Source organism: Apteryx rowi, unplaced genomic scaffold (genome assembly GCF_003343035.1).
Source record: "Apteryx rowi isolate R43461 unplaced genomic scaffold, aptRow1 scaffold_1031, whole genome shotgun sequence".
Lineage (NCBI taxonomy): Eukaryota > Metazoa > Chordata > Aves > Apterygiformes > Apterygidae > Apteryx > Apteryx rowi.
In genome coordinates, this window is record NW_020447233.1 from 68,959 (window position 1) to 83,050 (window position 14,092).

The window sequence follows — 14,092 nt, forward strand, 5'->3', positions numbered from 1 at the left end:
TATATTTTACTTAATTTGTACTCACCATTGCTTTCATACAAGGAGGACTATATTCCGTGTATATTGTACTGCAGAGCTATACGTTAGTGGATTTACCTGTTCAACATAGAGATGATGAGTGGAAGTAAAAGTATTAGGCCTTGGCATTGAGGTTTCTGGTTAATTTTAAACCCAGTTCTCGTCTCTTGCCAGTCCTGCATCACAGCAGCTTGATCTCCTTTGGTTAAACCCCTCTGGATTTGCCCCTTTGCAAGTGGGAGAAGGGATGTGAGTCCTGACCTCAAGGTTGTGTGACTGTGTGTCGGCTGTGTGGCTCCCTCATCATCTCGCACCAGGTGTAAAGGTAAAAGGGGGAACAAGTCGCTCTATGAGGAATGTGCATGCTTAAGAGAGTATTAATGAATGGAGGGGCAAAAGTTTTTAAATCTTTATAAATAATGCCTTAGGAAGGAGCTCTTCAATCACATCTGCTCTTGGGGGGGAAAGCTCTGCTTTACACTTCAGTTGATCTGAGGGTTTTCTTCCACAGGAGCAAAGGGTTAGGGTTTTTTTGCTTCGGGATATGCCTCCGGCACAAGAACATGGCTTTATTTGTAATGCAGTGTTGTAGATCGTCCTTTCTGTCTGATCCAGAGGAGACTGTTGTAGGCACCAGTAACAGAGCTTTACCCTTAAAGCAGCTTTTGTACTTTTGTCTACAGAGATGCTCAGTGTGATTCCTGGCTGGATGTCCAAAAAGTGGCTTTTTCACGTTAGAGTCAGAGATGAGTCAAGCATCAGTGAGGTGCATACTCTTGCAAAGATGTTGCGCCCAGTAATTTAGCTGGCATCTGTGATTACTTTCCTGCTCTCATCTAGTGCCTAAGCCACCAGAACTGCACATAATTAATGACTTGAATGTGGGTTTCAGAAAGCCTTGGTGTGGGCCTTTCTCCGTAATCCAGTAGCTTTCTCATTTCCAGGCCATTTTGGAGTGCAGTAGAACCCCCCAGCTCTGAAATAGCCTTCATCTGTCTCCACAGATCGGGGTTGGCTTGCTGGAGACAGCTGCAGACAATGGTTCAGACTTTGCATGTTTTTCTGTTGCCAGATGCTTAATCTCTTGCATTGGCTGGGAAATTGTTAAATGTCCAGTGTTGATGGCTTATTGCTTAAAGAAAAAAAAAAAACTTTTGCAGGAAACATAATTTTTCTTTATTTGATTGAGTGTAAAAACAAAAAAGGAATACCTATAGTCCTTTGTAATTGACAAGTAGACGCCCGGAATTTCAACAGGCCTTGGAACATACCCTTCGACCTTAGAAATCCTCTGGTTTCTTAAACTCTCCATAGCTTCTTCAGTGCTTTCTTTACAAAGGCCAAACAAAATCCATTACACTCAGAGAAAAATAAATCCTATTTAAAAATCACTCTCTTAAAAATATCAATAAAAAGATGATTCTGCAAAATAAAAATTTCAGTATTCCTTGACTGAGTTGAAAGGAAAATACCATAGCAATTTTTGTAAGGGCATATCCTGAATACAAATTTGAATCTGCTTTTGAATTTGGAACCTAGTAAAAACTGCTTTAAATCTGCTAGGACAGTAGAGATTCAGGAGTTTCTCTGAAAAAAGTAAACTGCAGCATTGTGGCTTTTATTTGTGTCATGATCTCAACACATCTATTTATTTATGCTGAGAAACAGATATGCAGATGCTCTCTACTGATAAGTAGCATAACATCAACTGGGTGCCAAAAGTGTTATATTTTTAAAGCTAGCACTTAGGGAAGGAAAACAGAAGTAGTGTAAGGAGACATGAATCTGATCCCATAATAAGCAGCTAACGCTTCATTCATGGATTTTTATTGCAGATGAGGCCCTGAGCAACCTGATCTTACTCTGAAGCTAGACCTGCTAACTGTTTGCTGCCTGACTTGGTCTGTTTTATTTTCTGAATAGAAAATAGAAAGGATGTGTTCTTTCTTACCTTTTCTTCTAACCATACAGGTTTAAGCCAATAAGCAGGAGTAAGATCAGATTCCCTTTGAAGTTTCATTTTGTATGGCTGTGTTTCATGCTTCCATTATCATCATATCAGAACAGTTTTGAAGATGCAGTTGTTTTCCTGACTTTTTGGAGGCAAACTTTTTAAATGGCCTTAGATTACATGGGGAAAAACTGTCAGTTAGGCTTGCGGAGAGTTGCTTGTGCAGCCCTTGCCAAAAATACTTAATGAAATATGGCTGCAGGGGTAATTTTAGGTATACTTTAAAGTGTGATTTTTATTTTTTACTCTTCTAGAAGGCGTTGAACATCTGGCCACGTGAAGTCCCATTTGGATAACTCAAACAGAGATCCCAAATGCAACAACATAATAAATTGATATCCAGATTTGGAATTTGGATTTTCTTTATGTTCAATAGAATTGTTATTGCCTTTGGTGACTAAGGACTTCTCTCATTACTTTGTATGTCTGCTTGGCAGGGCATGTGTCATACCAAATTTCTTAAATGTTTGCTCACCTCCATCTTGCTCTAAAGTAAAATATTCTTTTGAACTCGCAGATACTTTCACACATTTCCAGGTTCTGCAAACTTCTGTCATCAATATCCCTCATTTTTTTCCAACCTGAATGAGATGTGACATTTAACTATTATAAGTAAGTCAATTATCTAATAATTTAACCCGTTTATCTAGCTTCCCAAGTGGCCAGCTCTTTGATAGAACAGGTTTTTAATAGGCCCTCGATTAGATTGTTACATTCATTTAAACTGTGATCTAGGCCATACCTGAAAGTAGGCTAAAACCTGAACTCACCAAGCCAGAATACCCACAGCTATTAATTTGTAAAATAGCATCCTTCAGAAGTGTTTCTGATTGACCCACTTTCTAAATTGGATGATACACCTGATGATTCATTATGAATTTCTTTCAAAGTTGGGATTTTCATTTGTTTGATGTGTATTGCAGTCCCTGGTATTACTGGGAAACAAGAGCAATATTTTGTTGGGTTTAAGTCCCTCCTTTATATGTCTGGGTTGCAGCCCATTGGAAATACTCATTTAATGTTTCCATGTAGCCATACAGTGACTGTGAAAGCTGGCAGATTGGCAGGAGTGGAAACTCAGGTCTGGGTAGATGCATTAGCTATAGAACCAGACAATGACAGCTCATTGACACAGACTGTGGATCACTTCCATTGCTGTGGGTTGCTAATGCCTTTGCAAAAATGCAAAAACCCTACACTTCTGTTTCTGTGTATTTGTGTTTCTGGCGCTGAAGAATTAGTGTTCAGTTGAGTCACGTCATGACGAGAAATTTGGAATGGTCAAGGTTGTCTCTGAAGCTTCTGCAGGAGGATGAGAAGTTTTTCTGGGGTACCTGCAGATCATACCCACAGTCCCTGAGTATCTGACTGAAAAGGTTCTATCGTTCTTTTTTCTTTTCATTTCGAATTTTGTAGGCTTGCTTCAAAATATTTATTCATATTTTACATGAGCCTTTCTCTTGCAATGAAGGTGGTCTAGTTCACGCATGCTTTGATTTCTGCAATGCTTTAAAGAGAGTGGGTTTTTTTTGGTTCTGTTTTGTTTTTTTTTTTCCTTCAGTTAGTTTAACAGAGAAAGGGGCTATTCTGGGAGAATTCAGTCCAGCTTTTTTTGTCATTTAATTGACTTAGAGTATGACTTGGGATGGCTGGAGACATGTAGGCCTGAAACCATTGCACCTAATTATGATACTTAACTGGGACACTTCATGTGGGAGTCTAGACATGCCAGCCCCCTTATATAAGTCAATGGAAAGGGGCCAAGGATCGCCAGAAGGCAGTTCAATGAACCTAAAATCTCTCCATGGACCATCAGGAAAGCATGTGACATGTAAGCTGCTAAGCTAGGCTCCTCAATTATGTTCTCAGAGTTAAGTGAGACAAATTTGGGCCTTAATATCTGGTTATGTATGATGGCCTACACAGGAGGTATTGCAGTATTCCAGAGCAATGTCATGGCACTGTATCTTCCATGTAGAATAGCTTTCTCTGTGGGTTTGCCAAAAGTCAAAGACAGTATGAAAAGACTGAACACAATTTGCAAAGTATTGACTGACAAGAAATGGAAACACCTGTCACAGTGGAGTTAGTGTGATCTAGCATTGCATCTGTGATGTCTGTTAGGAGATCTGTTTCTGTTTCCTTTTGTACTGCTGACCTAGTCTGTGAACTTACAGCAATCATGGCATCTCTTCATGGCTCCCACTTCATAGTCTATGAGATAAATGCTGTTCAACACTGCAGTGAGTGTCTTCTGCTAGGAGTCTTGGACAGCATAAGCTATAGTCTAAATGATGACTTCTAGATGCAACTATAGCATAATATGGAAGATGAAGCTGAACTTGATTTTTAAACTTTTCAGATTAAACTTTTTCTTTCTTGTGGTTTATGTTCAAAATAAATACTTGAAAAAATCATCTTTGAAGTTGCCATTGACTGACCTAATGTGAACTGCTTTAGCTGACATACTAGGAAATGTAATCTCAAACTATCATTCCTAAATAACCAATCTGTGTCTTGACTCAAACTTCATGGCCTTTATAGACTTATTTCTGCATCTTCTCAGGTACTTCCCATTGGAAGTTAAAGGAAGAACACAACAAGAGAGCATAATGTCTTCAGTTTCAGCTTATTACAATGGAAAGACTGTACTCATCACAGGAGCCACAGGTTTCATGGGCAAAGTACTGGTGGAAAAGCTACTGCGCTCCAGCCCTGAAGTGAAAGCCGTTTACATACTTGTAAGGCCAAAGGCTGGACAGTCAATGCAAGAGAGAGTGGCAAATATGTTGAAATGCAAGGTAAGTTTCTATATTTTATTCTAGACTCTAAATGGAAATCTGTTTACCTGGGTGCAGCAGAGGACTTTTTGTTATATTCTACACATGAAGAAAAAAGTACTTTCTTGTGCTTTAACCTGTATACTTTTGTTGTGTCTAAAAACAGAAAAAGAATTGCGCATGAACTCGAATCTGTCTGATTTTGATAGTGACGCAGGATTTAGAACTGTAGTGATGTAATTCTTTTTCTTCCTTTCCACATTGCTCTCTGAGCATTCATGTTTTCAAAAACATATTGCCATAACTGCAGCAAGACTTTTATGAAATTGCTGATAATATAAATGTTCTGTGTTCAAATGGTTAACACAAACTTTTACCAAATGCCTTTGTTGGAAGAAGGGTATCATTTTGCTTTCATGAACTACCTTTTCTCCTTCCCCATTTCAAAAATTAATGTTCAAGTGTTAGCATTCAAAAATAAAATTGAGTGTGAGCCCATCACACCCTACTCCTTGCCCTTGTTAGGGTGTGAAACAAGCACACTGACAGCATAAACTGTGGTACTTATTTCATAAGACAAGGCCTGGTGGTGACCTATAGTGGGATGTGCTTTGCTGCAGTGTAGTTGGGCATCTGCTGTCTTTTGATGTCAGCTACAGTTTAGCCTCAGCTTTGAAATGCTAAAATACTCTTGCGTTTGAGGAGGGTTTTTTCCAAACCTGCCTGCAGCAGAGCACGTAGGTTAAGTCAGTGCAGTGCGTTGAAGAAAAGACCCATATGTCTTCCACACGCACTTGTTTCTTTTGGGCTTTTGACCTGCTGCCCCAGTGAAGAAAACCAAATATCTAGCGTGAGAAGGACGTCAAAGCCTCTTGCTACATTGAACATGAAGGCTTGTAAGGAGGCACTGGTAGAGCAGTTATCTAGTGTGGACTTGACTTGAGGACCTAGAGAGCTTAGACCACTGGTAAGGTCATGAACTTGCTCAGACCCCTCCAACTGTGATAAGTACTGGAGGTCAAGCTGAAGTTCCTCCTGGTGTGAATTTGCACATAGACAATGTGTCTGGCCCTACAAGACAAAGACTTACTTGGAATTAATTTGAGAGAGGGCAGCATATCTTTGGAGTGTTGTGTTAAAACTGTGAATGGGACTTGACTGTCTGGAAAAGTGTTCCTTGTAGTTCTATGGGAGTTAGAGATAAAATAGAGCTATAGATAACATACTTAAGAGACAAACAGGGCTGGAAAAGGAGGTAAGTAGGACTGAGAGAACGTGTAGGTTACTTCTGCTACTGTCCTGAGATATCAAGCTAGAAAAATCTTAAATATACCTATCAACAGAGTTTAATTTTTGTGTTTTTAATAGAGGGTATGTTCTTTCCCTATTTAAGAAAACCTTTGCATTAGTAAGTGACATAAAGGGAACCATCACATTGGTGGTTTTATCCAAGTCTGAAAATGCACAATTTTTGCATTACTTTCCTTTCAGTTAACATTATTGAACAGTTTCTACAGCTTTCATCACTGAAGACTGTGGGTAATGGTTTTCATCACCAAACAGCAAAATCTGAAATGTGTTGTGTTTGCATGGTTTTTTGCTTTTTTATCACTAAGAAAATGAAGAACAAAGCTATTTTTCAAGACTTCTAAAACTTTGTTTGTATTGTTTGCATAAATATTACTGGCTTACTCCTTCAGTTGCTCAGCACAGCTTAGTGTTGTTGTTAGCTCTAGGTGAGGTTCCCTAGTAGCTGTTTTATTGTTGCAGCTGTACTAGATGTACCCTTTCTTTTCCTAGCGTGTGTCAGCAGTTTTAGACGTGACAACAGCAAACAGGACTTAATAACCTCTCCTTGAACCTTGTGACAGCCTGCTTCAATGGGTTTCAAATGAATAAAAGAAGGAGGCAGGTCCCTAAGTTACGTTTCTGCAGCCTTGAAAGGAGAAAACCTTAGGGAGTGCACTCGCAAATCGTTCAAGTGCCTCAAGGAGGAAGGTGGGGTTGTACTCTGAAATTTCTCATTTTCACATCCTAAAAAGGAAGTCTCCCAGGAACCAGAGGAATAGATAAAAACAGGCTGCCAGCTTCTAAATATTCTATAGAAACAAATGAAAATAGTATTTGGGATGAAATAAGATGAAAATAAAAAAGCAAGTTGACAGGAATTATTTGCATTCTATAATGCTTAGGTTCTTCAAGTTCTCTTCTAGATTTTTAGTATTCTTTACAGTATTTTGAAAGCAGCTGCCTATTGTTTTTGATCTCTCTTCATATATCTTTTTGCACAATCTGTGAAATTTGAGTGTTTTCTATAATTATATCTACAGGGGTTTGAACTTTGAAGCACCACATTTGTGAACTGTCCTGTTCACAATGTGTACATGCAAATATGGCGGAAGATGACTACTGTTAAATAAAGGAAAAAAATGTAAACAATAAAAGGGCAACGTGGTGTGAAGGCACAGTTTGTTAACTTGGAATTTTTCAAATTCAGAGTTGAACATGAAGAATGAAATCTAAAAATAATTTGGACATAAATCAGAATCCTTTCACTGTCTTCTGGAGTAGCTGAGCAGATGGCATTGAAGTGTAATATAACACTGATTTTCCTCAGATCTTGTAAAATTAGTTTAACATGAAAATGCATTATTGCATTAATACAAAATGTTTAATAAGCAGATACTTAATTTTCTCTGTATCAACTGCAAATTGAAAGTGTGCATGGAGGAATGTGTGGAACATGGTGACCTTGCCTATTTGTGAAAGGAGATATTCTATTTTCTGGCAGTGGCTCCCCAAGGGAATCAAGCCATCACCCTATGCTTAATGAAATGGCATGTCTAGATAGGGCAGAGCACAGCTGTCGCACAAAAAACACATTTCAGTATTGGCTTCACCCTGAATGTGTCTGTAGATATGGATCACAAGGCGAAGCTTGATAACACTGTTTTGTGCGTTAGGTTCTGGGATGCGTATATTCATCACAGGTAGGAAAACATATCAGCGAGTTTTCTTCTTTATGTTATCTCTGATCCCTCCATGTGCAGGAATAGGCAGGAATACTTGTGGGATTTGGTCTTAAATTCTCTCGAGAGCAGTTACCAGAATAACACTGAGTCACTGGTTGTAGTTTTCAGTTTTTCCCAGTGAGAACAGAGCTTTTTCTGTGCCCTGCACGCAGCAGAACAAGGCTGCTGCCAGGCTGTTTCTCAGGTCTGTTTATTCCATGCTCATAATTAAAAGATCGATCAGAATGGGGAGTGGAAGTGTGTCTGGTCATTGTCCCTGATAGTTCAGAGAGAAAATGGAGAGACTGCAAGGCTGCCAAAAACGAGGAGGTGATTTTTCTGGGTGTATCCAGAAATACTGTCAAATTCTACTGCTTTTTAATGTAGTCGAACTACAGTTTACCCTTATGCTGCCAACAGTTACAGTGGGTAGTGCAGATGGTTTCTCTCTTTGGCCTCTCTCCTACCAAGGAAAACCACGCATTATGATGAAAATGGGCATGGAAAACTGAACTGAACTATCTCATCATGTAGCAGCATTATCAGAAGCCTTTGCCTCTTTGTTATTCCTTTGCCTAGTGCATCATTTTTATACAGTAAGATGTCTTTCTATCTGTTAGCCCTATATATTTAGGCAAACAATACCAGATTTCTTTTTCACCACCTCCCTCCACCATCCCTTTCCCCACTCCCTCACTTGTGCATCTTTCTCATAATTAGTGAAGATTCCCTATGCCAAACCAGTGTAGTTGTATTACCTCTGCAACAGCATCTCCAAATCACTGCAGCCATTGTAACACTGTATGCGTCAGTACCTGGAGCGTAGAAATGAGTTTTGGTGATGAATAGGTCCCATACGCTCAGTAAGACACACAGGGACTGTGCAAACTGGAGCACAACAGAGCTAAAGGTGTTTTCTTTTTATTATATATTTAGCTTTGCCTTACTTTGATCAGGATATAACTGACATAACTGTGGTATTTTTGTACCAAAGGAACAAATCTGCCATTTTAACCAAACCCTTTTTTTCCTGACCCTGTAATTTGTCAAAGGTGTGATAGAGAGGAGCTAAATCTTAAGAATGGTGATATAACTGACACCAGTGCAGGCCATGGTCTTGAACCATCGTGTCCCTCTTTCCTGAGCTAACACCATCTGCTGCCTTACCATTTTGTTTTTTTTCTCTTCTCCAGTTTGTGTTTCTGTTCAAATTGTGAAGGCTGGTGAGGTACTGTTTTGTGTTGTATGCTGTCACCTAATAGTCTACTTCCTACAGCATGAGGAAGAACCAACAAGCTAGCTGGTGATTCCAGCAAGATAATCTTTCACACTGAACAACCTGCCCTTCAGCCCTGGACTCAAGACTTGCTTGCTTGTCCCACGGATCACTTTGTGCTGTTGGGCATTCACAGCCACGTAACTGCTCCTTGTCTCCACACTCTGCCTGGAACATGGGTTTCTGGGGCAAAACAGGGGCAACGGCATTGCTTTTTCAGGTGCTGAGCCAAACCACGCACCAAGCTACAGCCTTATTCTGTGACAGCTTCTCCTCACTTGATCCAGATCCACCCCATGTCCTGACTCAGGTCAAGAAATCTCCCACTTCGACTTTGAAGTAAGTGGAGAGATCTGGCAGCTGTATGCCTTACCTGTTCTTTTATCTGTCCTGCACACAGAGTACCGGCAGGATAATAAACAATCTGAGAAGCATAAAGGTCCACCTTATGATCTATCAGCATAAGCAGATCTGGGCTTCCTATACCTTCTTTCTCTGCTATTGCCCTTGCACCACTGTCAGCACAGATGGCATGCTGTGAAAAGGTTGGAAATGCAAGAAGTGCAACAGGTGGAAGTGGCAAGATTTTTTTCCCCGATTTATTTTTCTTCTATTTGAATACACACATGTTGGAGGAGGAATCTTGAAAAGAGGAAGGTTGAAAGAAATGTGGTGTTTGGACTTGTGTCCTCCATTGCATCAGTCAGATGAATTGAGACTTCAGTCAGCTGAGGAAGAAAGTGTCTTTGCATGACTGAGGCAATTGCCTTATAAGCTATGTCCCAGAGAAAATCAGCTCATCTTATAGTTTCATAACCACAGTGCAGTTTCCAACATTTAATAGTGTGCATGGATGCTGCACAATAATTTAGAATTTCTCTGTGTTGCCTAAGTTGTTCAGAGATGCATTCAAAATTACAGATTTAGAAACAACTCTGAATTATCTTTACTGTGCATGTTTTGTTTCAAATACATGTGACTAATGACAGTAAATAATAATAACCACCATTTTCTGTTTATATAATGTATTTCTTTACTAAGAATTTCCAATGTGTCTGGTGAGTCTGACTCATTTGGGGGCCCTTTTGCAGACTGATTCCATTTGGGATATTTGAAATTAGAAATCTTTAAAAGAAGCACCCCAGATGAGCAATCACTTTGAAAACACTGATCAGTTTTCATATTTGAAAATGTTTGCTGTATCCATACTCCTTAGTAGGACCACATACTTGTTCTGTATTGTCTATGCATGTAGAAATGTAGACGTGAAACAAAATGTTGAGAGGTGTCTATATCTCATTCTCAGAAGATGAGCCTTTTTTTTTTTTTTTTTTTTTAAAAGGAAGCTGGAGAGAAAACACTGGTGACAGGACTGGGATATGATTTAGACATTCACGACCAGAGAAAGGAAGCAGTCAAAGAATGAGTTTGTGGTATTGCTAAAGAAAGGACTTGTGTTTTGGTTATGAAAAGGTACAGTGAATGTCAAGACATCCAAAAGAGATGTCAGCCAAATTCAATGATGGCATAGAGAGAGAGAGAAAAACAGATCAGGAACAGAAGAGTAAAGGTATAAGTCTATGACAGAATGGTGACAGCAGAGGACATGTTGGAAATGGAGGGAAAAAAAAGAACAGACGCAGAAGATAAAAGGACTAGTAAAAGGCTGCAAGAGTGTGAAAGGTTAGAGATTCTGACAAAACAGAAAAAAAAGAGAAGAAAGACAGTCTGCAGAAACTAATAAGAAGATAATGTTTGGAAAAAAGTTTGTAAAAAGCAGCAGCAGCAAAGTGTGAGAAGTAGGGAGTTAGAGTTGGTGAATGTCACAGGTGTTTGCCCTCAAATCCTTTAAGTCTGAATAAAAAGCCTGGTGAGCTCATGAGCAGAATGAGAAGTAGTTGAATTATAATATTTCATATCCCAAGATGATCAGATAATGTTTTCCTGGATAATGTCTCCTAAGATTTCCTAAATAGATTAATCTTCATGAAGCTTTTAAGAGCATGGGAGCAGAGTGTGTAGGAACTATACAAGATGTTCTGGAGAAGAAGGCTCTTGTCTTTCACTTAGATGTTACTTTTTAAATTTTTTTTGCAGTCATTTATTGAAAAGGCAAAGTGATTTGTTGATGAACATCTATTAAAGAGCGGTAGTTCTTTGCCCCTCAGTCTTAACTGTGTTGCAAGACAGAAGAGGTTAAGTCACTACCCACTCTGTTCTCTCTTCTCTGCAGTCCTCAAGTTATGCATGATTAATATTTTATTTTGCAAAACAAAATCTTTCTGAAGCTCTAAACTCTTCTTTTTCCTTTTGGCCAGTTAAACTGTCCATTTCCCTCTTCCTCTCTGTGTCTGTCATGACCTCATGCGGACATCCGTGTGGTCTCAGTAATTCTCTGTTCCTCCCAGTCACTATTATCAAGGGTCTGAAAGAGGTACCGTTCTCCTATTTCAGGGGGAAAACAAAGTCTCTTTCTTGTCTTCTAATTAAGACCAATCTTTGACACTGTCACAGTGCGGTTGCTATTCCCAGAAAAAATCATCACCTGTTTTATCAGTAGTGAGTATTATAAAGAACACTGCAGAGATTTTACTATTTCAAAAATAATACTTCTGTTCAATGCAGTTTCAGCTAATTCTTTTTTTATGAACCTGAAAATGCAAGTCTCTCCTTCCTAGCTTGTTTTTGTGTGCCTGTCTCTGCACTTTTCCCTTGTAAGGTTAGTCATTTGGGCTGTGCTGCTGGCAGTGAAATGTTCTGTTTATGATTTTAGATTAGTCGGTTCCAAAGTACTTCCTTTGGAGGTGGAAAAGTCTTTCTATTAAATCTGGCTTCCAAAACGCTTTATAGATTCTTTTAACAGTAGCAAAAGAGGCAAAAAAAGACTGTCACTAAGAGTGCCAGAATATCCTATCACGGGCCAAGACTGAGACTATATTTTTGTATGTATGTGAAGCACAAATGAACTAGGGCGGTTCACATTTATCTTGTAAATTAAAATCTTTTGGTGTCAAAACCTGACACATCAAATTCCTCATTTGTCACCCCAAAAAGCAATTACAGGTTTTGATGAGCTCTGACCAATTCTGGCTTCCTCAGTGCCTAGTTGTCTTCAAATTACTTTTGTGGTTTGTAAACTCGGAAGAAGCTTGCTGATCCAGAGTAGGAAGCATTTCCCGTTTAGGGACACATCCACTGAGACAAACAGAATGGTGGTAAAGCTGATGCTGGTCCAGATGCTCGGACACCTGCAAGAAAAAAGCAGCTTAAAGTATAGCGTCCTGTTGGCACAGTCCCATCAGAGCACCTCATGCCTCATCAGAGCTGGCATCTTACCAGAGCACAGCTTTGCAGACTTGGTGTGAAGGCACTCCATCTTTCATATCAGCCTCTTACTACAAGGTGCGTGTAATGTTTGCAAGATGTCTGTTAGACAAATCACGGCTAATGCATGCAAAATACAATTTGTGCAAAAGCTAGGAAAGTTCGCTTTCTGGAGTTCAGCTTTCTACACACTTATTTGTTCAGTTGCAACAACAAAGGAGTTAGTTGTTTCTGTCTTGCATGTTATTATCCTACACAGATATTCACCACCTACAAAATCATATCTTTATTTTTATCCTCATTCTGTTGTTTCAAAATAAATGATCAGATTTCAGAAGCTATTTTTGTTTTCACTCAGTACCTTCCAGTTAAGTAAAGCATGATCTAGACAGCAGCACATTCAGGGGAGAATATAGATCCTTAAATATAAACCTGCCTGAAAAAACCCTCTAGCTGATTCTATTTTGGAATGCAGTAAAGTAAAAGAAGACTGAAAAGAAAGGAGTGATCTGTTTCACATTAAATATCCAGCAAGAGACTGATGCGCAAATTTAAATATAGATATCCTTCTGTTAAATTTGTAAAGATTGCATGGTTAATTTTATGCAGTTCTTTGAGAACACTGTTGGTCAGTGACTTCATTTTATCAAAATAACATTATGGTCAAGTTTCTTTATGCAGTAGACACAAAATTGTGCGCTGAAGTCCAGTTAATATACACATTGGTATATATACAAATGCACATGTAGGCATAAAGGCGCCCTGTTTCAAGCTAGCCATTTTTGTTTTATTTAATGGTGGATATGCTAAGGGATTAGTATGTTAACAATGATGATGTGTACAGGGAACAATTCTGATAGCAGATAAAGGACAAAATAAGGAAGGGTCCAACCCTTGAAGCAAATGAACAGACAGTTAAGTTTAGAATGTTGCAATTACCCCAAAATACCCAAAAGTAAGATGTTCTCATCAGTAACAGCATGGAGGTTCCAGTCAAGCCGTGTTTGCTACTGTACATAAAATTAAGCGCATTTTTAATTCTTCATAAGCAGTGATATTTTGGGACCTCTGTAGCCAGCAACTGCTTCTTGACATGTTTTTTTTAATGTGCAAAGGTGTCCTACAAAGAAAGAGGGAATGTCACCAGAGAGTTAGCAAATTAAGATTATAGTTGAGTGACAGCTTTAAAGGATCTTCATAACTTTGCGTGAATTTGCATTTATGTGTAAGTGCTTTCTGGTGTGCAGTCAAGGCCCAGTTCCTGAAATCAGTGGAATTTCTTAGTATCACAGAATCACAGAATGGTTGAGGTTGGAAGGGACCTCTGGAGATCATCTAGTCCAACCTCCCTGCTCAAGCAGAGTCACCTAGAGCACGTTGCACAGGATCGCATCCAGGCAGGTTTTGAATATCTCCAGAGAAGGAGACTCCACAACCTCTCTGGGCAACCTGTTCCAGTGCTCTGTCACCCTCACAGTCAAGAAGTTCTTTCTCATGTTCAGGTGGAACTGCCTCTGTTTCAGTTTGTGCCTGTTGCCTCGTGTCCTGTCGCTGGGCACCACTGAAAAGAGTCTGGTCCCATCCTCTTGACACCCTCCCTTTAGATATTTGTATACATTAATAAGATCCCCCCTCAGGCTAAACAGGCCCAGCTCTCTCAGTCTTTCCTCAT

General features: G+C 39.3%; 1 protein-coding gene across 3 annotated transcripts in view; it reads left to right on the forward strand.

The window, feature by feature from the left end:
- Positions 1-14,092, forward strand: part of LOC112966499 (fatty acyl-CoA reductase 1-like) — a 157,779-nt gene that overhangs the window by 63,113 nt on the left and 80,574 nt on the right. For all 3 annotated transcript variants that reach the window (XM_026066681.1, XM_026066697.1, XM_026066689.1), the window contains exon 2: positions 4,596-4,830. In XM_026066681.1, the coding sequence (XP_025922466.1) occupies positions 4,642-4,830 (189 nt within the window). In that variant the 5' untranslated portion in view covers positions 4,596-4,641. The remainder of the gene's footprint in view (positions 1-4,595; positions 4,831-14,092) is intronic.